Source organism: Sylvia atricapilla, chromosome 19 (assembly GCF_009819655.1).
Source record: "Sylvia atricapilla isolate bSylAtr1 chromosome 19, bSylAtr1.pri, whole genome shotgun sequence".
Classification (NCBI taxonomy): Eukaryota; Metazoa; Chordata; class Aves; order Passeriformes; family Sylviidae; genus Sylvia; species Sylvia atricapilla.
The window spans coordinates 4,509,356-4,533,256 of record NC_089158.1 but is presented as its reverse complement, the minus strand read 5'-3'; the positions used below and the strand labels follow the sequence as shown (position 1 = coordinate 4,533,256).

General features: G+C 56.0%; 1 protein-coding gene across 12 annotated transcripts in view; it reads right to left on the bottom strand.

The window, feature by feature from the left end:
• The window catches only part of GRIN1 (glutamate ionotropic receptor NMDA type subunit 1), a 38,426-nt gene extending 28,097 nt beyond the window's left edge, over positions 1-10,329 (bottom strand). For all 12 annotated transcript variants that reach the window (XM_066332566.1, XM_066332556.1, XM_066332560.1 and 9 more), the window contains exons 1-2: positions 10,044-10,329; positions 5,954-6,088 (exon numbers count right to left, since the gene is read on the bottom strand). In XM_066332566.1, coding sequence (XP_066188663.1) covers positions 5,954-6,088; positions 10,044-10,301 — 393 coding nt within the window. In that variant the 5' untranslated portion in view covers positions 10,302-10,329. The remainder of the gene's footprint in view (positions 1-5,953; positions 6,089-10,043) is intronic.
• Between the last annotated feature and the right edge of the window lie 13,572 nt (positions 10,330-23,901).

The window sequence follows — 23,901 nt, the reverse complement described above, 5'->3', positions numbered from 1 at the left end:
CAGCGGGTCCCTGCTCCTGCCCCAGCCCAAAGCCTCCACAGCACTGGGAACATTTCCTGAATGTGAGACCCTGAGGAGAAGGGTGGATATTAAATCAGAGGAGGAACCAAACCAGGAGAGCCCCAGGGAGACTCTCAGAGTATGACTGATACAAACATCACAGTTACAGGAAGAGCAGCTCACCCCACAAAACCAGCACCAACCCATGGGTTTGGGAAAAAGCCCCACAGGGACAAACAATGGAAAGACAACCATGGTGTCCACACTAACACAGTGTTCAAGATCTCTTTGTACACAGCAGAGATGCCCACGAATTTCCAGGTCCAACTGCACAGCCTGGGCCAGGGACGCACCATCTGGGTCTAAGCATTTTTAATATTTAACCCCTGAGTGTTTTTAATTGCTTTAAGGAAATCCAGGGAAAGTGAAACTGGAAAAAAAATCTGAAGAGAGAAAAGAGCTGAAGAAATAATAGAAAAGCCAATATTAAAAAAGAAATCAGAGAAGGACAGGTTAAAATATCAAAATTCTATAAAAATTCTTTCAATTTCTTTTTGAAATGAAAAAAATTTTGAAATTTCCTTATATTGCATCAAGTTACTTTCTAGTTTCCCAACCAGCATGCAAAAATGGTGTTTAAACTGACCATGGCTTTCTTAAGTATTGTAAATACATATCACTGGGTCCAGAGGAAAAAATTACTGCAAGGTTGTTGGGGGGCAACTTGGTTTAACAGTCCAGGCAAATTGTTGTCAAAAGGGTCATGGACAGACTCTGGTGGTATCTCAGCTCCCAGATCCCGGAACTTTGGTTTTCAAATAGGAGAATGAAGAAAAATTCATGTCAAGTGCTGAGCTGAGATCTCAGGATGAGCACTCAGTCTGTGTGCAGCTTTTGAAGCACCTGGGACTCCTGAGCATCTCTGCATGGGCTAAAGATTGGCAGAAAAATGAACGTAGATTGCCCCAGAGTTTCCCATGTCCAGCTTGTGCTGTGCACAGGCAGGTGAGAATCCAGCTTGGTGTGATTTGATATCCCCATCCCACAGGTCCCTGTCACACCCCATAAACCCAGCACAGAGCTCTCCTGGGCTGCACTGCAGAGGATGGGGATGCAGTGATTTATGCACACTAATTAGCCCATTTTTTGGAAGCAACTGTTAAAAAAGAGCTGTGGTTTTTAGCACAGCCTCTGGGACAGCCAGCACAGTGTGTGGGTTCACTCAGCTGCACCAGTTCTGCCCCTGGTGCTGCTCCAGGCACCTGAACTCGAGGCTGTCGAGGGTCATGGCTCCCTCCCTTCAGATCAGGCACTCAGCAAAAACTGCTCCTCATTACAAATCCACATGGGCTTTGTAGGATGTTTTGCAGGATCCTCACCCCTTGCTCTCCTCTGAGTGTGCCTGGTGCTGGCCACAGAGCTGGAGTCACACCAACCCCAGCCTGCTGCAAACCTCCTACAGCCCAACCACACCTGAGTGCTCAACCCTCACTTTATTCTGGTTCTGCGAAAAGGCAGCAGATACAGGCTGGGGTGAAATCCAGGTGCCCAAGCTCAGCAGGAACCCAGGGGCTGAAGCCAAAGAAGCCCCAGAGTGAGCATGGTTGGGAGGTTGGGGATATTTCCCTGGCAGGGTGGGCAGGGCTGGCACAGGGTGCCCAGAGCAGCTGTGGCTGCCCCTGGATCCCTGGCAGTGCCCAAGGCCAGGCTAGACACTGGGGCTGGAGTGACCTGGGACAGTGGGAGGTGTCCCTGCCATGGCAGGGGTGGGACTGGATGGGATTTATGGTCCCTTCCAACCCAAACCCCTCTGGGATTCTGTGATGATTCTCTGTGGGGTCAGGACTTGAGAACTGCATAGATTTGATGCAAGTCCTTACAAAAAGGAGCTTTTGGAGTAGATATCATGTGTGTGTGTGTGTGAGCCTGCACCTGCAGAAAGCACCAGAATGCATCTACCCCTGCAGGGAACATGTCTGGGCGCTGGAATCCTGTGCACAACCTGCCCCAGGCTGGGCCTTCCATGGGGGGCCTTTGCATGGAGATTTTATCCATAGGGAAAAGGGCATGGCTGGGGGCCACCAGGCAGTGCCTGTGTGTCACATCAGGGCCTTGTACAGTGCCATGAGTGAAGGGTTTGTTACCTCCTTCACTTCTGTCTGCCCAGGGGCTTACCCCAGCTCAGAGCCCACGGCTGGGCAAGTCATTTTTTCTACAGGCTGAAGGGACCAGTGTGTTTTTCTTCATTACCTATGGCAGTGGAGGCTGTCCCCCTTCTAGCAATGCACTCCCCAGCTGAGCTGCCTGGGAAATTTCAAAGAGATTGACAGAGATCCCAATCTGTAAAGCTCCTGAAAATTTGCTAAAATTCACCAGGCATGAGAAAGAAGCGTTGGGCACTCTATAGAAGGAGCTTGCCTACTGCTTGACATGAGAGCTGTGGATGTGGGAGGGAGCTGAGTCAGCTCTGAGACAGCTCAGATGAGTGCAGGGAGGGATTTTGGGGCAGAGGGATGGGGAGCTCAGACTAAAGTGCACTCTCTGCCTTTCTCTGCAGTGCACAGAGGAAGGGATGGGGCAGCCTCTGGGGCAGGGCCACGGTGGGGCTGCTCTATCCTGCTCCCAGCTGGAATCTGAGAGCCTATGGGGGTCTGCTGGGATGTGGGGGCTCCATCGGGCCAACTCTCCACTATCCTGGTCTGTTCTTGCACATTCCAGGCTGCCCTGCTGAGGGTTTTCCTGCCCTGCTGAGGACTGTGCTCCCCACTCCCAGGGCAAACATCTCTGTCCTGCACCAAGCAACCTCTCCAGTCACCACTTGTGGGTGCCAGTGAAGGAGTACTGACCCTGCTCTTGGCCAACAAGAGTCACTTTTGTCCCCTCTTGCACCTTCCCACCCTGCATAACAGGGCTCCTGCTGAGCATCGATGGCCAGTGAGACCAGTAATAAAGAAGAAAACCCTTTCCAGTGGACAAGCCCTGTGAGGGCCTGGGGTGGTTGCCCTGAGAGCAGGAACCAGAGGGAAAAGCCATCCCCTGACTGGAGAGAGACAGAGACAGACTTCACCTCAACTACCAGGGCAAGGTGCTGGAACTGAAAAAGCTCTTCCATTGCAGCGTGTCTAAACTCCATTTCCCAACTCTTCCAGCAGCAGAGCAGGTCTCTTTAATTTATTAATTTATTAATTTATTAATTTATTTATCTCCCCGATCCTCTGCTGCAAGAATCTGCTGTGGGGTGGTGGGGGGCTGAGCACCTCTGAGCACTCGGGGTGTCCCTCCAGCCCCACGGGCAGGGGTGGTCCCACATGGTGGGGTTGAACAGCACAGACCTCCTCCCTCCTGAGCTGTGCTCTGCCCCAGGCTCTGCTCTCACACTCGGGGTTCTCTCCCATTTCTCATGGTGCCATGATGTCAGTGTCATGTGGGTTTTTTCAGCTGAGATGCAGAGGAGATATAAACACCCACAGAGGGGGACAGGAGCACTAAGGGGCCCAGCATGGCAAAGTCAGAGGGGGATTTTTGCAGTGCTCCATCCATGAGATCTCTCTGGAGGGCTCTCCACAGTGACAGACACCACAGTGATGGGAACCACTGCTGCCTTTGCCTGGAGACTCCCTCTCCTCCAGCTCCCTGCTGACCTCAGAGATGACTGGGATTCCAGAGACCCCTCCCCGGGCAGGCAGGACTGTGCTGGGTGCTGTGAGGGTCTCAGTGCAGCCAGAGTGCTCTGCCTGATAACTGCAATATGATTCCTAGAACAAATAGTTGGTTGGAAACTGTGAGCAGTAAAACTCATTTCCCTCAGGTATCTTTGCTCAAAGACTGGCTACAGCTCAAGGACCACTGTGCATGACTGGAGATGCTCTGAGAGCATCAAAAGTTACTGGGCCAACCTGTCCATGCTGAGGTCCACACCTTTCCTCCCCCTGGCAGCCTTGAGAGGACCATAATTAACCCAAATTCAGCCCCCTGTGAAATTCAGCTAAAATTGTCTGATGCCTCCAAAACCAATTAGGGGCATACATACAAAGTGATCCTACAAGCTTGTTTCCATAGAAACTAAGCTGAAAGATATAATTTCCTGAATTAAAAAAAAAAATAAAAATGCAGCAAGCTGATCACTGGAAACCAAAAAGGGAACAGCTGAATGTCCCTGAGTCACCAGCCAGCCTGTCCTGCATGGGGTGTGCAGAACCTTTCACTGTCCTATCCCACGGCTTCACACCCCTCTGTCCCTTACTTTGCTCCCACCTTTGCTGTCCTCTCCACTGTCCAAACATCCTTTGCTCCCCCACCCAGTCCCTGCCTTTGCCCCATCTGCTGCCTGCAACTCCCTGCTCTTCAGGAAGCTCCAAGCCGTGGTGGGCAGGAGGCTGAGCATGATGCCAGCCAGGCAGGAGTGCTCTGAGGGCTGTTGGGGTGGGCAGCCTGGGCTGCCCCACAGCTCTGAACCTGCTCAACACTCCAGATATTCCATGGAGAGCATCTCCCTGCCAGCACACTGGCTCACCACTGCGGCCACGGGTTTCTCCTCCAGCCCTGAAGTGAGCCAGGTGGGCTTTATGAGGTTTGCTTTGGAGAAAACGTGTTTTGAGAAGGAAAAGGCTGGCAGAAGCAGAGGATGAAGCCACCCCCTCAGGGTGAGCACTCCAGGCCAGCACGAGGCTGGAAAGCATAGATGCTGTGGGCAGTGGTGCTTTGCTGGGCACAGCCCTGCAGAGAGGGAGCAGAGATGAGGTGCAGGGTCCCCTCTCCCTGCCCTAGTGGGCCCTGTGACAGGGACCCTCTCAGTGACGTTTCTGTCAGATCTATCTTGTCCCCAGAGCAGCAAGAAGCAAATCCCCCCTGAACACTTCCTGCCTGCTGTGCCAGCTCTGTTGCCATCCCTTCCCATCTAACCACGCCTGGTGAGACCCTTCCAGGGTGTGCAGGTGCCCAGCCCTGCCAGCCACCATCACCATCACTGCCGTGCTCTTGGCTTGCTGACCAGCCTGCCATGGCTGTCCTGCTGGGAGATGCCAAAACCTGCTGCTGCTCCAGCCAAGCACTGCTGCTGGTGCCTCTCTGGGAGCCTCTGCTCCTCCTCCTGAAATTTGACTTTATTTAGCATGTAGGTGGAGTGACTATTTTTGCACTGAACATTTACATTTTTGAATATTCACATTTTTCCAAGCAAAGGCCGATTCGTGCTTTGAAGCAGCTCAATCTCACCCACCGAGCTCGTGTGCCTGGATGAAATCCTGCAATGACATTTGGAAGGCCTGGCTCTGCTCAGCTCCTCCTTTTTCCTGTACTAAGGCTTTAGGTGTTTGCCAGGCGGGCTGTGAGCTGAGGGCCAGACCAGCACCTCACTGCCCATGTGCTGCCTGCCCATCCAGGAGCCCATCCAGTGACATCTCTGTGTTCCCACAGGGACAGCTGAGACACTGCAATCTAAACCTCTGTTTGAGTGCTGACCAGACTGAATGTCATGGGAAGCCTCAGGATATTCTGTTATCTCCCCTACCAATATCCCACAAACCCAAAGAAGTGAATGTGACCAAACAACCTCCAAGCCCCAGAGAGATCCTGCCCAATGTACAGGCTCTAACAGGATCCTCTGCCCCTCCCCAGGCCCCCAGAGTCCCCAGGACCCCTTGGCTGTCAGCAGTGAGCAGAGCAGGAGGCAGCTCATGCCTCAGCCGTGGCTGGAGAGCAGCAAGCCCGGCAGCCTGGCAGAGCAGTGCTGCAGAAATCATCCCGCACTATGTAGGTCAACACTGGCAGCTGCAAAAAAATGATGTACCCTGGAATGCAGGAGAGAGAGAGAGAGAGAGGGAGCTGCAGGCTGGGCTGGAGAGGGTGGACAGACAGACACAGAGAGAGTGTGGACATCATTAACCCTCCTGACGGGCACTCTGGATTTACAGCACATGTATGAGGTACTAGAGCAGAAACATGCATCAGTTACCTTATCAGAATATATAGACATGCGTGTTGTCAGACCAATGACAGGGATCCTGTAGAAGCCAGCTGTGTATGACACAGGTGTTGGTGTTAGGTGATCGTTGGGAGCAGGAGGGTGACTAACTAATATTGCATAGACCTGTAGGACAGGATACACGACACAAACATTATTTCACGGGAGCGCATCGGCCAGCGAGCATGACTTTTTTTTTTTCTCTTTTCTTTTCTGCAATGCTAAACAGCCCCGTGTTAACATGATAATGGCCCTGAAATGACTGGGAGCGGGGGAGCGAGGGCTGTGCTGGGAGCCAGGGGTGCTGTGCCACGGAGGTGATGGCTCTGCTCAGGGCTATGTCCTAATGGAATGCCGTGCCCAAGCGCTCCGCTCGCTAAACTAATAACTTCCATGGATTACAGATTAAAGGGACGCATCTCCCTTCCAGTCACACTGTGTAATACGATTTCTTTAACCACACATTTAATACTCGGCCGTAATTCCCCTCTGAGGACTATTACGAACAAAGTGGTCAGCTGGGACTGTGGCTGAGCGCGGAGGCAGGGAGCGAATCAGCCATCTGGCCCTGGGCACACGGGAACGGCAGGGCCCGGAGGGCGGGGGCAGCAGCCGGGATATGCCCTCAGCTGGGCATCTGGGCTAAACCAAAACGGGCCGGGAGCATCTCGGCAAAATTCTGCTTTTACGGCAGAGCTGGGATTTTGGTGTCCAGCAGGATCCTACTTTGTCTCAAAGGGAGAAGAAGGAGCTGGGTAATCTCTGGGAATGTTTTATTACACCGACACTCTTTGACAGCACAAAGAATGTCCTCAGCTGGTGGCAGGTCTCCAGCTAGGGTGAATCAGTGCAAGGACTTTGATGTCTGGAGGAAAGAACCCTTCCTTCTCCAAGCATCTGCCCAAGCCCCAGGATGTGCTCAGCGCCCGGGCTGGACGGACAGATTGTCAGGACAGGAGAGGAGGATGAAGCCTGCCTGGGGAAGGGGCCCTGGGGGGAAGAGAGAGGACCCTGCTCGGCCTTGGGAGGGAGTAAAGAGAGGGCGCAGAAGACCCTACGTGGAAGAGAGGAGAAATTGCTAGAGAAGAGGTTGGGAAGGTCCTAGGGATGCAAGAGGAGGGGATGCCGTGTGCAGAGGTGCCCGGTGCTGACACAGGGGGTGAAGCCCTGCACCCAGCAGCGCACTGGCACAGGAGCAGGGTAGGGGGCAGGGGCTGTGCTGTGGCGCTCGGCAGCCGCCGGCAGGAGCCATTTTGCGTGCGCGGGCTGCCAGCCCCTGCTCGGGCACAGCGCGGGCGAGCGGGGACAGAGGCACTGGTGCCCTGCTCTGGGCACAGCGGCCGGGACGGCCCCGGTGTGCTGGGACAGAGCGGCTGCCCCGAGCCCTTCACCCTGAGCCCTTCACCCCGAGCCCTTCACCCCGAGCCCTTCACCCCGAGCCCTTCATCCCGAGCGCTTCACCCCGAGCCCATCACCCCGAGCCCTTCATCCCGAGCCCATCACCCCCAGCCCATCACCCCGAGCCCCTGCGCGGCCCGGCCCCGGCGCTCCGCGGGGCTGTGCGGGGAGCGGGCGTGCGGGCGGCACGGCCACGGGCATCCATCAGCCGGGAGCGCTGAATGGAGCCTCGGCTCCCCGCGGGACCCGGCTGAGCCTCCCCTGCTGCCAGGGGACAGCCTGGCCGGCACCCCAGGGATGTCCCCAGCTATCCTCCAGCTCCTCAGCGGGAAGCTGAGCCGCAAAGGCGTCAGCTCCGCTCCCCGCGGCCCCTCCGCTCCCCTGCCCTGGCTGGCCGTGTGTGCCTGGCTGCGTTCGCGCATCTCTCTGGGCGCTGAGGTGGGTGAGGCTCCGTGGTGGGAGCGTTCATACAATTCGCGCGGCCCCAGCGGACCTCCCGCATGTGCGGGGGTGTGCTGCAGGAGGGGCTGGCTCTGTACCCGCCTGTCCGCCCTCCGATGGCCCCCACTGACGGGCTGCGGGCGGACAGCCGGCTCTGCACCCAGAGCACACGCAGGGGAGGAGGAGAGGCCAGGCCACGGGCTGCCCGCGGAGCCCCAGGCTGCACCCACCGGCACCGAGGGTTCGGACTGCGCCCTCAGGTGCGCTCAGAGTGACCCGTGGACACAGGGGGAGGATCATTCTGTGCTCATGTGCACAGCCATGCACAGCACACACCGAGTCTGTGCGTGTGTGCACGCCGTGTCTGTGTGTCTGTGCAGGTGTGCTCCCTGTGCCTGTGTCTGCAACCCCAGCCGCGTGTGCCCGTGTCCCAGCAGTGCGTGTGGCAGTGGCTGTGCCAGGTTCCTGCACACGGTCGTGTGTGTCCGTATGTCACAGCAGCTGTGCACGCTGGCACAAGTGCAGACGTGTTGTGTGTGAGCCCGTGTTTGCACAGCAGTGCAAGCGTGCACATGGCATGTGTGTGTGTCTGTGCACACGGCATGTGTGTGTGTCTGTGCACATGGCATGCGTGGCATGGAACGTGTCTGTGTGTGTGCACAGGGAATGTGTGTGTGTGCACAGGGAATGTGCGTGTGTGCACATGGGATGTGTGTGTGCACAGTGTGTGCATGGAATGTGTGTACAAATTGAGTATGTGCACATGGAATGTGTGTGCGTGGAACGTTTGTGTGCACACATGGAATGTGTGTGTACATGGAATGTGTGTGCATGGAGTGTGTGTGCATGGACTGTGTGTGTTTGCACATGGAATGTGTGTGTGCACAGGGAATGCATGTGCACATGGAATGTGTGTGTGCACATGGAATATGTGTGCACATGGAATGTGTGTGCACATGGAATGTGTGTGTGCACAGGAAATGCATGTGCACATGGAATGTGTGTGCACATGGAATGTGTGTGCACACGAAGTGCAGCCCCTGGGCATTCCCACAGTGTGTGTGAGCGCACAGTGTGTGCACTCACGGTGTTCCCTGTGCCCACCTCTCCCTGCAGTTTGGGGATGCCCGTGTGTGCTCACACCTGGCTGTGTGTGTGCCCGTGGTGTGTGTGGTGTCTCTGTGTGTGGTGTAGGTGTATGTGCACATTGCTGTGTGCATGCACAGCACTGGGTGAACATGTGCGTGCACCCACTCAGTGCATGGGGCCCTGTGTGTGCCCAGCGTGTGTGTGTGTGAGTCTGTGTGTGCCCAGTGTGTGTGTGTGAGCCTGTGTGTGCCCAGCGTGTGTGTGTGAGTCTGTGTGTGCCCAGCATGTGTGTGTGAGTCTGTGTGTGCCCAGTGTGTGTGTGTGTGTGTGTCTGTGTGTGCCCAGTGTGTGTGTGTGAACCTGTGTGTGCCCAGTGTGTGTGTGTGTGAGCCTGTGTGTGCCCAGTGTGTGTGTGTGAACCTGTGTGTGCCCAGCGTGTGTGTGTGTGTGAGCCTGTGTGTGCCTGGGCTTTGTGTGTATGTGTGCCCAGGGGCTTCATGTGTGAATCTGCGTGTGCTGAGTGGGTGTATGTGAGAGTCTGTGTCCCTGAGCTTCACGTGTGTGAGTCTGTGTGTGCTCAAGGGCTGTGTCTGTGTTAGTTTATATGTTCTCGGGCTTTGTGTGTGATCCCTGTGTACCCTGAGGGGTATGTGTGTGTGTGCTCGTGTGTGCCCCGGGGCTCTGTGGGTGCCCCTGTGTGCCCCAGCATGCTTGTGTGAACCCGTGTGTGCCCCGGGGGCGTTTGGATGCCCATGTGCACCCCGGGGTGCCTGTGTGACCTCACGTATGCTCTGAGGGGTGTGTGTGAGCCCATGTGTGACCCGCGTGGGGATTGCAGGTGGCCGTCCGTGCCCCGGCGGGGGGTGTGCAAGCCCATATGTGCCTGGGGGCTGTGCGGGTGCCCGTGCGTGCCCCAGGGTGTCTGTGGGTGCCCGTGCTGTGTGCGGGTGCCCGGGGGTGCGCGGAGCGCGCAGCTGGCCGCGCTTACATAAAGGCTGCAATGCGGGCAGCGCGCCCCGGGCCCGGCCAGGACCCCGCACGGCTCGGCTCGGCCGAGGGGCACCGCGGGGCCGGGCCGGGGTGGCCGCGGGGGCGGCGGCTCGGGTCCCGCCGGGGACGGGGCGGGGAAGGGGGGGTCGCCGTCCCGGGGTACCTGGCTGGAGATGAGGTCCTCGCAGACGGACAGGGCCATCTGGATGGCGTTGGGCTTGTGGGTGACGGAGGTGGCGTTGAGCTGGAGCTTCCAAGTGCCGTGCCGCTTGTTGGCCTGGTTCACCGCCTCGCGGAAGATCTGCTCGTGCTTCTTGGTGCTCAGCACCGCGCCGATATTGACGATCTTAGGGTCGCAGCCGGCGCGGGCGAAGGACGAGGAGAAGAGGAGAGCGAGCAGCAGCAGCCGCATGGTGCTCATCCACGGGCGGCCCGGAGCCCGCCGGGCCCCCCGCGCCCCCCGCCCGCCCGCCCGCCCCCCGGGCCGCCCGGCCGGTCAGCGCGGCCCCATGGGGCTGGCCCCGGGGCTGTGCCCGGCGCTGGCCGCGGGCGCTGCGGGCGCTGCCGGGCGCTCTCCCCGGTGCTGAAGCGCCCGCGCCGCTGCCGCCGCCGCGCCCCGCCCCGCCCGCCCCGCGCTGCCGCAGCGCCCGCCCCGCGCCCGCCCCCGGGACCCCCGCCCGCCCCGGGCGCTGCGGCAGAGCCCCCCCTGCCGCGGGTGCTGCGGGCGCCGTGCGGGCTCCGTGCGGGGTATGTGTGAGCTCTGTGCGGGCTCTGTGCGGGCTCCGTGCGGGCTCCGTGCGGGCACTGTGCGGGGTATGTGTGAGCTCTATGAGGGCTCCGTGCGGGCTCTGTGCGGGCTATGTGTGGGCTCAGTGCGGGCTCTGTGCGGGCTCTGTGAGGGCTCTGTGTGAGCTCTCTGCGGGCTCTATGTGAGCTCAGTGCGGGCTCTGTGCGGGCTCCGTGCGGGCTCTATGTGAGCTCTGTGTGAGCTCTGTGAGGGCTCTGTGAGGGGTCTGTGCGGGCTCCGTGCGGGCTCTGTGTGAGCTCAGTGCGGGCTCAGGACGGGCTCTGTGTGAGCTCTGTGCGATCTCTGTGCGGGCTCTGTGAGGGCTCTGTGTGAGCTCAGTGCGGGCACTGTGCGGGGTCCGTGCGGGGTATGTGCGGTCTCCGTGCGGGCTCCGTGCGGGCTCCGTGGCACCGCTTGCCGGGTTGCGGGGTGTGGGCGCGTCCCGCGCCTCCTGCGAGTGTCGCGGGGCCGGGCTCTGGGGACCCGCTCCGCCCTTTTCACCTGCAGTGCCCTTTCGGCATCAGGGCATTCTCGGTGCCTCGGAAGGCGCAGACACCTCGGGCATTCAGTAAACCAGGGCCCGGGGGTAAAACACGGTCTGTGGGTTTGTTCTCCATACCAATATTCCCAGTTATGCAGCACCTCTAGGCAGCATGCTTCCACAGCTCTGCCTGGGGACAGCTACGTGTGACATGGACTCTGTCGTGGTCCATGTGCACTCCAGGGCTGGAGAACCCTCCCTTGACCAGCACAGCTCCCGGGCAGAGATGTTCAGCAGGCACTGAGCCTGCTTCCTTGGCTTCACTCTGACCCTCCAGACAGAGCCACCATTAGCTCACGGGGCAACCAGCCATTTCCCTCCATTAAATTCACCGAATTACTCTGGGATATGACCTATAGATTTCTCTGCTGGGGAGATTTCTTGGGGTTCTCATCATGTACCTGTTGTTGGGCTACCATTAGCCTCCCTTAAGGAAATGGAGGCACAGTAGCCAGTGGCCAACATCTGGAGGGCAGTCCAGCTCCATGGCAGAAAGAAACTGAGTTTCACTCCCGGACTGCATCTCTCCTGTTCCAAGGCCAGAGTGAGGTGGCCAGAACAGCACATTGTTCCCCAGAGTTGGCCCTTCGGCCTTTTTGGAGAAAAATGGGGTTCGCAGGTAGTGAGAGAGTGTTGCTTTGTCACTTCATGGGATAAATGTCACAGCCAGCCTGGGCAGGGAACAGACCGAGCACTGCAGAACCAAGACCACCAGGGATATTTTTACAGTGCCATTTCTGGGGTGCTGCTGCAGCCCACCTCTGTCCTTCCTTTGCAGTGCAAGTTGAAGCAGAATATTTTCCCCCAACGCAAATTTTCTCACTGGCATCTCTGAAGTGCGAGTTGCCATGGAAACCATTTTGCCTGTGTCCCACATTGCCCACATGCACTCGGAAGGAGCTGCAGGAGCAAAATGGCCGTTGTGTAATGCCGCAGGGCTCGGCATGCAGGAATGCTGGGGCTGTGCAGCCCCTTCCAGCCGGGACACCCTCTCAGGAGGCTGCAGACCATGGCTTGGGGAGGCCTGAAACCCATGGAGCTGGTGATGCGCTCCGTGAGAGAAGGAAAATGGCCCCACCTCACCTTAACTCTTGCAGTGCTTGGCGTGGAGCTCCACACCAACCCTGCTGTGCTCTTGGAACAGACTTCCAGGAAAGCTTAACCCTTTTCAGTGTCACCCTGTCGTTCCCACTCCTCCACGCATGGAGCTGAGGGCCTTGCTGGATTCACACGGTGTGGGTTTGTCTTGAAGGGACAAAGGGGAAAAGCCAAAGAGAGTTGCACTCCTCCCCTCAATCTGCACAGAGCTGACTTCATTCCTTCCTCTGCCTACCAGGTGCACCTGCAGTAGGTTGTGTGGGAAGAAACTGTTCTGGAATGGGCTGTACAGACCTGGATCCTGGTGGCTGTAATGGCAGTAGAATAACAAAGTCAAGACCTGGCCACAGCAGGTGGCTTGGCAGAGAAGACAAAGGAAAAAGGCAGGCTTTGAAACGTTATTTGGAGTGCAAGAGCTCTTTCCTTCTTATTACCTGGAGCTCCCTGCAAGGAGGAGTGCAGCTACTGAGTCCCTCCTGTGTTGCCCAGGAGTCTGGGATGACCATGGTTAGGAGGCAGGCTCTTCCCTCTGCGCCTCCATTCAGGTTTTGTCTCCAGAGACTCCTGTATCTGGCACAGTTGTGGAGATCTGAAGAATGCCTGCTTCTCTCTCAGGTCATGCCCCACCTCCATGTTGTGCTGGCACCAGGAGCAGCCTGGATGACAATTCCCCGCAGCCAGGCTCAGCCAGCACAGATGTTGTCACCACACGAGTGTCCCTCCTGCTGTGTCCTCGGGCTCTTTGATCCTCTGAAGGCAGAGGAGTGTGCAGGGCTTCCCCAGGTGGGAGCTGTGTGCGTGGGGAGCACAGCCACGTCCACCAGCTGATCCTGGCAGCCAGGGATGCTCTCTGCTTCCTCTGTCTCTGCCTCCTGGCACATCGTGGCCGCCTCCTCAGCCACGGGTGAGGGCAAGAACCTCGGTTGCCTGTTAGCAACTAGTGCAGTGTGATCCTGCTCTTCATGTGGCACCTCCTGGACTCAGGGGGTTGGACACGAGCATGGGAGGTGTGTTGGTGAGGTGTCCCCTCACCAGTAAGTGCTGTAATCCCCACCCACGGCCAGAGTAACTCAGTGTAAAACCTCAGAGGAGCAGCAGGGAACCCAGCTGGAGACTTCACCTGCCTCGGGGTAAGACATCAGGCCCAGTGATAGAAAAGACAACAGGGAATTTCATAGAAGACAAAAATTAAGTATTAGGAACATGCAATTTGTGCCACTCCTTGTGGAGCTACCAAACAACTCTTCTTTTGAGAAAGCTGAAATGGGATTTGGAGCAGTAACTGCAACATGGGCTGTGGAGATGCTTTCTGTGTGCAGCTGCAAGGTTAATCTGAGGTGCAAAACGGAGCAAAGCACACACTGAGCGCCCATGGCAAGGCTCCAGGGCCTGGTACTGAAGAGCTGCTGTGGGATGTGGGTGTTCCTACAGAGATGAAAGGATTTGCAATGCAGTTGCCACTTCAGTATTCCTGCCTTTGCTCTGGGAGCAATCACTGGTGATAAAATCTGTGAGACAGCAAATAATGATGCCAAATCACTTGGATTCTTTGATAAGAACAGAACTGGAATGTATTTTAGGACAGCCAGTGTAGAGCCATGGAAAGAGAAGAAAGTCTTGTTGGTCCTGTTGTTGGGACAGGACTACAAATCCAGTGGAGACATTGACTGTGAATGTGGCCTCTCATACTGACCCGGGGGTCAGAGATCATTAGTTTCCAAACAAAAATGTGGCATTTTCATCCTTGGGTTCGCCCTGAGGAGTTAGAGCAGCAGCTGCCAATGACTTGAGCCTCTGTAGGAAACACTGAGGAGCCCTCACAGGAAGGGCTGCTCGCAGATCTGGGCATCACATTCTTTACAAAGAGGCCGAAAAACTGGAGAAACTATCCTTCAGAATGTTTGGAGGAAAAACTCCTCCATGAGCTGCTGCAGCAGAGGTGAGAGTAGATGCAGAAGGAGTGTGCTGCCTTCTAGAACAGGGACAGAGAACAGCACCAAGTCCCAGCCTGAGGCCCAGGCAGGGACAGGGGACAAGGCAGGGGGTGCAGAGCCCCAGCAGCTCCTCACAACCCTCCTGGAGGCTGGCACAGTGTGTACTCACTGCCACTGCTCTGGGGACTGTGGTTTGTGTGAGCAGTTGGGACACAGCAGGACGTCCTTGTCACAGGAGCTGCCACCCAGCCAGACAGGCAGTGACTGGAGTCTGCAGAGGAAGGTGCCCAAGGGCTCTGCTCCTGTGCTGGGGGAGCTGCAGGGAGCAGTAGGGTGGAAACCAAGGCGGGAGTGTCTGAGCAGCCTCTTAGTTGCTTTTGTGTGTTCAAGCCCTGTCTCCTGCTCTTGTCCAGACAACATCCAGGATGGACTGCAGTCCCTCACTCCCTGTGCTCTTCCTGAATGCTTTCCCAGCTGAGAGGGACTGAGCCCAGCCTACTCTGCAATTCAGAAGTGGCTGCTGGAGTCTCCAGGCAGCACAGCTCCCTGCTGTAGCTATCCATGGACATCCGTGTTGCCTCTACCCAGCTCTCCCCACAGGAAGGTGCTCCCAGCCCCCACGGCCTTTGTCACCCTCCTGAGCAGCGTTTGGCACATCTGGAATCCTGCTGTCACAGAAAGCAGCTGCAGCATCATCCTACAGCAGGTGATGAGAATGGAGGTGTCCAGAAGCATTCCCAGCATCCAGCAGAGCTCTGCCTTCATCCAGGGAGCTGGGCACACATGGGGATGGGGGAATTCCAACAAGATGCAAGCAGTCACTCTGGCTTTGGACACCAGGGTGTTCCTGAGCAGGCAGGGAGATGTTGGGTGAGTGGTAAGAGGATGGGATATGGAACATCAACGACCAGAGGCAAAGATGGTGAGAAACCCCAAAGCACCTCCTGTGCAATCAGAGGGAGCTGAATGCTCAGAAACACAGTCAGATGTGCAGTAGGAGGGGTGGGAAGTTCAACTGCGAACATTTTCCAAGGGAAAACCAGGATTTGCATGTTTGAAATGCACCATAGGGAAAATTTCATTTTGATAACGTTCCAAATTTCTGCTGGAAAACCAGCCAGAAGATGGGCTTCAGCTTCCTGCACATCGTGTCCCAGGAGATTGGACAGCTTGTCCTCAGGGATTTCCAGTCCCCAGGGACTGCCACACAGCAGGGCTGGAAAGCACCTCAGAGAGGCTGGTCACTGCTGGGGGATTTCCTGCACTTGTTCCCCTCAGAGGAGGCTGGAGCCTGGGCCAGGTGACGTGCTGCTGGAGATGGAGCCCAGGGCACTCAGCCTGGGTGTCCCTGGGAAGGCTCCACAGGGGACTGGGGCTGCCTGCCTCCCTACAGCAGGGCTGATGGCAGGAATGTCCCCCTCACTCCCCAGGGGCTCTCTGGGAGTGTTGGGACACAGCAGCAATCTCCAGTCCACTGCAAAGAGTGCTGGTTGGTGCCTCTGCGGCACCTGCTCAAGCAGAAACCATCCCAGCGTTTGCAGGGGCTGGAGGGGACAAACCCCCCAGGAAAGGGGCCACAGGAGCTTCTCCAGGTGTCTGTCTGTCCCCAGCAGAGCCCGGGTGGTGACAGGCACCACTGCTGGGCAGAGATGCCACGGCTGTGCCCTGTCAAGGGGAGAGTGAGATCTCTGGGCATTTCCAACCTCTTGGAGCTGCAACGAAGCTGAAACAGGGGAAGAAAAAAGGGGTCAATGACAAATGAGGTGCTCTGGAACATGCAGCCCTTTCAGAGACAAACCCAGGACATTGTGTTCACAGTGATGGGTGTAGAAACACGCAGGAGTTCCCATCTCTGAACTGCACCTTTGAGAGGAGGCAGCAGGCATCTCCTTTGGGTGTGTGCCCCAGCCTCCTGTCCCCTCAAAGGAGCCACCACGGTGCCCAGAGCATCCCTGGTACCCCAGCCCTGCCCCAGGCTGACAAGGATCTGTTCCCTGGCAGGGGCACCTCAGTGCTCAGCACCTCGTCCTGCTGCTGGGAGCTGTTCATGTCTTTGCAAAGCTCCAGGAGCTCCAGGGCCTCTCCAGTCTGTGCAGCTCCCCCAGGAATACTCCTGACCTTGGGAGGACAGCAAACTGAGAGTGGCTTTCTGGTCTGCCAGACGTGGCTTCCAAAGACACCAAACATGAAAAATGAGATGTGCACAACCTTGGGAGGAGCTTGGGAGGAGCTGAGCAAGAGAGACAAAGCCCAGGCTGCCCCAGTGGTGACAACGTGGCATTTTGGGGCAGGAGCTGAGTGACAGCAGACTCGGTGCTGCACTGGATGCCCTCACTCCAGGAGCTGGAGGGGGAAGCCTGGCTGGGCTCCAGCATCACCACAACAGATCACTGGTGGGTGACAGCTCAAAACCACCCAAAATATGGGGATGTGGTGACAAACCTGTCCCCTGAGAGCTATGCCCTCCTGTCATGTGTGATTGATGTTTGATAGGAGATCTTGTTGCTGAGGACAGAAAGAAAGATTGATTACACAAGTTCTATTATGAAACCAGCCTAAAAAAAACCCCCAAGTAAAAACATGATGAGACAGCACCGGTTTTAGAGAAAACACTGCTTTTATCTCATCTCCTTCCCTGAAGGTTCCTGCAATGTGCTCACAAATCAGCACTTCTGGAAAGCACAGTCTCACCGTGGGCTTCCTAGAAAGGCCAACACCCAGGTGGGGCTGCCTGGGGTAAAGTGCCACAGAATCAGAGAATCACAGACCCTCAGCTGGGAGGGACCCACAGGGATCACCCAGCCCCTGTCCCTGCCCAGAGCCCCACCAATCCCACCCTGGGCATCCCTGGCAGCGCTGGCCAAAGGCTCCTGGAGCTCTGGCAGCCTCGGGGCCGTGCCCATTCCCTGGGGAGCCTGGGCAGTGCCAGCACCCTCTGGGGGAAGAGCCTTTCCTTCATCTCCAGCCCAACCCTGGCCCAGCCCCAGCTGTTCCCTGTGTCCTGTCCCTGTCACAGAGAGCAGAGATTGGAGCTGTTCCTGCACTGCCCCTTGTGAGGATGATGAAGACTCCAATGAGGTCTGACCTCAGTCTCCCCTTCTCCTGGCTGAACAAACCAAGTGACCTCAGCCACTCCTCCCTCATCAGGCTTCTCCTCCTGCCCCTTCCCCATCCTCAAGGCCCTCCTTTGGATGCTCTCTTTAGCTTAATGTCTTTTTCATATTGTGGAATTTTATCTAACAACTCAGTCACCAGAAGTGTGTGAGATATTTTAAACGTCCTAGGAGAAAGACGTTGAAGATCTCTTGGGGGAAAGGGCAGGATAAAGAGGGTGAGTGCTCCTAAAGACTCTGGCAACCAATTCTTGGACTCTGTGTCATGGAAGCTGCTGGGTTTATGCAGCAACACCTCAGGGCTCCCTTTGTCTCCCATTAGTCCTTGTGTCTTCCCTCCTGCCTGAGATCTGCCCACTCGTAAATCCCTTCAGACTTGGAAAAGGGGTCAGAGAGGAGCTTGAAAGGAAAGTGTTAGACTGAGACACAGCCTGGCCAGGTGGTGGTTCAGTCACCAGCAATGGTGAAGTCACCTCCTGAACGTCAGCACTTCAGGTCTGCTCTGTTTGTGCCACTCGTGGATCTGACACCCCCTCTGCTCCCTGCAGGGTGAGGGGGTGACCGTCACCCCACCTGGCATGGACCGTGTGTGAAGGTCAGATGGGACATGGCCCTGAACAGCCTGATCCAGCTGAAGATGCTCCTGCTCATGGCAGAGGGTTGGACTAGATGGGCTTAAAACTCCTTCCCAACCCCAACTATTTTATGATTCTGTGTTTTTCTGCTGTTCCCAGTTATATTCCTAATTATTCTTGAAGGAGGGCTATTATACCTGAAAGCTCATCCACTTTTTTCCAGCTCATCTGATAGAAATTATTATTGTTCTCTATGGGCCTTGCTTTTTTTATCCACTTAGATCATGCCTACAAAAGCATTAAGGCTAATTATTCCTAACATGCATTTGTCTGGTGGAACAGTGAGCAGATGCAGCCACAGAGCAAGTGGAGGAAGGCTCAGATCTCTTTCCAAGCACCAGTTAACAGCCAATGCTCTCCTGTGGGTCTGTGCCACACGCAGACTCTGCTGCCTGGCAGACCCTGAGAGGTTTGCAGGGCTTCTTGTGCAGAGATTGAGACTCTGTGCCCCCAGCCAGAGCCCAGAACTGCCCAATGGCCCTGGAGCTCTTTAAGTGCTATTCTTGCTACCATTGCTATTTGTTTTCCATAAAAGAAATAAACTAATTCAATGGGAAAATTAGAAATAAAAACTAAAATGAGAAAAATCTGTGGCTGTTAGTGTTCTGACACTCATCTGCAACATTTCTCAGTATATCCTGGGGCAGAACACTGTCCTCCCGAGTGGAGAGACATCAGATTTGATGCACAAGCCAGAGCAAAAGCAGCCTGTCCTCTGGCTCTGCTCTGACCCATCCAGGGCTGCTCCTCTGTGCTCCCACACTGCTGCTGCTGCTCCTGCTGGGCCCACATCATGTTCCACAGGCACAAACACTCTCCCTGCATTCCCCCTTTTGACCCACCTCTGCACCTGAGCTAAGGTGCAGAGACAGAAGAAAATGCTGATGCTTCAGAATGAATCCCTTTCACTGGGATCAGTGAAACAGCTCGTTTCTGCCAGACATCAGAAATTATCCTTCCTAGGCTTGAAGGCTGGGAAGGTTTCCAGAGGTTCCTTTTCTTGGCCAGACCACTCCAATCAAGGAAAGTGGTTTTGGGAGGGAGAGCTCGGAGCTCATACTGTGTCACTTGTCATCAGGGCGGCTGCCTGGAAAAGGTGCTGAGCTTGGCCCCTGAAGTTTAGTGTCCCCCATTTCCCACCACCTGAGAGCTTCAAGTGGCAGCAGCCACTGCAACAACCAGAGCTCACAAGGAATGAGCTCTGAACGAAAATGTGCATCACCTGAAGCACAGAAGGGAAGACCTGGCCTTTGACTCCGTGGCCACGCCTGTGAGCAGCCCCCAGGAGCTCCTGTGCACCCCTCAGGAGGGGCAGTGCTGGAGGTAAGGCTGTGGCAGCCATCCAGATGTGGTAGGGGCACAGCTGGCTGAGGCAGAGCTGGGCACTCCCACTGCTGTAGCCCAGGAGCTGCCTGTCCCTGTTTCATCAGGTCAGTGCCCAGTTAATGTGCTGCTGCCCTGGGGAGGAAGAGGTGGATCCCAGAACTGAGCAGGGACAGATCCCAGCGGGGCAAACCTCACATTCCCCCAAGGAGCACCAGCAATCAGGACCAGCAATGGAGAAAAGCAATCCAGTTTGGAGCTGAGGGCTTCCCTTCACCTCACCAGAAAATTCCCTTTTGCCCAGGAGTGTCACTGCTCTGGCTCCCAGCCCCTGGCTGGCCTGCCCCGGGCAGGGATTTGCTGCTGAGTTACAGCCTGAGTGGCTCTTGGGGCTCAAGAGCAAAGGGATAAAGGGCTTCTCCCTCTGGCTCCCCTTCCCAGAGATTCCTGGGCTGCGGGAGCCCGTGGCTCTCCTCTGCCCCTCCGGCCTTGGGGAAGGAATGGATTTCTCTAAATGCCCTTCTGTGAGTCTCTCTCCCTAAGCAGGGGAAGCATCCAAAACCTTTAAGCATTTTTTAAGACGAAGGTGCCTTTTCTCTGCAGCCAAAACAGGACCCAGGAGCTCAAAACCCAGCTCAAAACCATAATAGTTTGGAGATAACCATGATCAGTTATTCTCCTCCTGCCTGGAGCGAGGCGATGTCCCTCATCATGGATGTTTTCGTGCTCCAGCAGCCTCTGGTACACTCCGAGTGCTCCAGGGTGACACACGGGTGTGACGGGAGTGCTCTGGGATGGTTCCTAAAGCTGGGCCAGCACACCTCGGGCACACCTCGGGCACATCCCGGGCACATCCCGGGCACACCCTGGACACACCCTGGGCACACCCTGGGCACACCCCGGGCACACCCCGGGCACACCCCGGGCATCTGCTTCAGCAGCGCCAGCCCAGTTTGGTGTGGTCCTTTCTGCAGCCAGTGAACAGCTGCTCACAGCCTGCCGGGGAACTGCTGCCCGCTGTCCCTCTGTCCATGCTGTCCCCGCTGTCCCTCTGTCCCTCTGTCCATGCCGTCCCCGCTGTCCCTCTGTCCCTGCTATCCTTGCTGTCCCTCTGTCCCCGCTGTCCCCGCTGTCCCCGCTGTCCCTCTGTCCCCGCTGTCCCTGCTGTCCCTCTGTCCCCGCCCGGCTCCGGCAGCTGCCTGGTGCCATCTCCTGGTGCCACCTCGCGGTTCCATCCCTCGGTTCCATCCCTCGGTTCCATCCCGCGGTTCCATCCTTCCTCCCTGTTTGTCCCTCCTCCGATCCTCCCCGGGAGAAGCGGGACCCTCCGGCGCTGTCTCTGGCCGATGTCCCCGTGTCTTTCCCAGGCACGGGAAGGTGGCTGCTGCTCTCCCAGCGCCGGCAGCTCCCGCAGGAGAACCTCTCCGCGGGCCAGCCCCGCCGTCCAGGGAGCTCTGAGGAGAGGATGGGCAGTGCTGCAGCATTTCATGGCCTGGGGAAGGTGAACATCCCCCAAATCCACGGAGAGCACCCGCAGAAAGCGCAGGGCCCCGTGTGTACCCAGTAAAAATTACTTCATCAAGGGGAAGTTGTCCTGTAATAATTCCCCCTGAGCCGCTCCCGTTTCCTGCAGAACCCCGATATTCCTCCGGGGTTGTCCCTGGCCCACTGCCCCACAGGAACTGGAACAGAGGCTTCCAGAGCCCTTGGCGCTGTCAGATGGAAACTGGGGCTGTAGTTACCTAAACAGTGGGTGTATGTGAGGAGCTTTCCTGAATCCAAATCAAAAGTTCCCTTCAAGCCTTTAAAGGAGAAAGAATATTCTCGCTGAGAACCTGTTCCGTTGTGTTAATACCCCTCTCAGTTGTGGCAGTCCCACCCCCTGCTCTCTGCAGGCACGGTTACAAAAGCAGATTTTGATCTCTGGGTTATCCCTGGCATCCCTCGGGGGAGTTTCCCGAGGAGCTGTTGGGCTGCAGAAATGTCCCTGTGCCCTGCAGGGACAGGGGACACCACCTCAGGGCTGAGAACAGCTTCTCAATGCGGATTTTATTCTCCTCTTAAGGCTGGAAGGACACTTTGGGTTGGAATTCAGGAAAGCTCCTCACACATCGCTGCTGTTTAGAGAAGGTTTGCATTGACTCTGTAGGGAGAACATCCTAAAGTTCACATGGAGCAATTACTTGATCTGGCCGCACTCTTCAGCTCAAATCACCAACCCATCTACCTTGAGTTTTGCTTTGACTTGTGTTTCTTAGCAATTGTCCTGGGAAGTTCAACTCCAGTGGATTTGGATGGATGGGACAGCAGAGAAACAGTCATTGATTAGCAGCACAACTCAGTCTTTGTACTGAACAATCTATTTCTCCCCAAGTGAAAGAAACATTCCATCTTTATGGGTAAGAAAACTATTTATAGATCTCACCAAACAGCAATTTCTTTTTCTCTCTGTGTTATTTTCAGAAAAAATATTATTACTGTATTTTTTTCCCATAGTCAGGAGCTGCATTCAAACGAGAATTTGGTTCCAAGTACTGAGCAATGATGTGTTTCACCAGAAAATGAGAGAGAATATTCTGGACATATGCAAGCACTTGCCAAGATATGTGATTTCACCTGAAATGGCGGAATTCAGTCCTTCCTATCCAGAGGTATTAAAAGAACAAAACTGCTGCCACTTTTCCTGCTCACACCCACCCAAAGGTGTCAGGGGGATTTAAAAGCCCTCTGTGCTCTTTGTTGGAGAGGGATTTTTGGGCAGCTGGGATGTGCAGCACCTCCAGCACGGGGTTTGCAGGGACCCAGAGCCCAGCACAGCCCCAGAGCCCAGGGGACTGTGGCTGGAGGGAACTGGGGAAGGGGCTGGAGCCCCAGGAGAGGCTGAGGGAGCTGGAAAGGGGCTGAGCCTGGAGAAAAGGAGGCTCAGGGGGGACCTTGTGGCTCTGTACAAGTCCCTGACAGGAGGGGACAGCCAGGGGGGTCGGACTCTGCTCCCAGGGAACAGGGACAGGAGGAGAGGGAACAGCCTCAGGCTGGGCCAGAGGAGGCTCAGGGTGGGCATTGGGGAAAATATCTTCACTGGGAGTGTGATCAGGGCCTGGCAGAGCTGCCCAGGGCAGGAGTGGAGTCCCTGTGCCCAGAGGAGTTTAAAGGCCAGCTGGATGTGGCGCCTGGGGACACGGGGCAGTGGTGCCTTGGCGGTGCTGGTTTACTCGATGACACTAAAGGTCTGTTCCTGGCTGAGTGATCCTGACAGCCCCTGTCCGTGTGGGGGCACAGGGCCCTCTTTAAGGTTCAGTGAGACTGATCCCACCCCAAGCCCCAGGTTCTGTCGCTCAGGGATGGCAGCCATGGGCTCCTCCTGCCCCCTCTGATGTTCATTGACTGAAGCAGAAACTTCACTGCTCCCATCTTCCACCTCCCACACGTCAGCGTGAGGCTGAGCAAGAATGAATCACTCTCCTTGGTGCTCCTTTCCACATTAGGAAAAAAAAAGTAACGAAGGCAACGGCCCTCCTTCCAATCCGGTAGGAGCTGCATTTTCTGAGGCTGGGTAAATATAAATGCCAAAATTAATTTCTCTGGAAAGAATGAGCAATGCATGATGTTACAATGTTACAACAGAGAATGACTTGAACTTGAGAGGCATCCAGAACTAAAAGCAGCTCCTTTTAGCTCACTGAACGTGGAGAAGGACCCGTTGATGCAGCCATTCAGTTGTTTGAAGGTTAAAGAGGCAGCAGAGCAGCCAAGCCACGCAAAACTCATGCAAAACACCTGACTGAAATAAATCTGATGGGAACAAACCCTCTCTGCTGTGCCCTTTGTAGCTGTTGTCCTTCTTCAGAACTCTGAAAACTGGAGAAGTGCCACCATGGGTGTGTGCCACAGGAATCTGTCCCACAAGGATAGTTCAGGGTGAGGTGACCCTTTGTGCCAGCATCAGCCTTGGAGCCACCTTCTCCATCGGGTTCCCTCCTGCCGTGGGGTGTCTGGGGATGAACAGGGAGCTCTGCTCTGGGACCCAGACAGTGCCAGCCCACCAGGAGTGGGTGTCCCACGGCAAACAGAGCTCTGAATGGGCAAGCTGGGAGCTTCCTCCCCACTAGGGCACATCCACGCCTGGGTTCTCTCGTGCAGCCCAGTTCGGGGACATTTCCCCCCAGTTAATCTCAGGGAGGGTTTCTTCACCCGAGATTTAGGTGGTTTAAAGTCCTTGGCCCTCTAAAAGCCTTGAGTCGTGTTGGTATAAAAAAGCAGAGTCCTCAAGGTCTGTTTTCAGGTTTCTCATGTTGTTTATTATTTGATATCTCAGAATTTTCTCTGCTCCCAGCCGAGGTCCGGACAGCAGCTGGGACACGAGGGGACTGACCGCCTCAGGGGATGTTCCCTTACATTTATACAGATAACTACGTGTGGGTTATTTACTATTTTGTACCAATACCTAGTGCCCACACTAAAGGTGTCATTTCTACTTTGACCCAATCCATTTTAACTACCTTGTGCCATCACCACCCCAAAAGATGGAGGACGAGGAAGAAGAAGAAGTACATGAAGTACCACCCAAATTCCATCATCTTGTCCCCATTT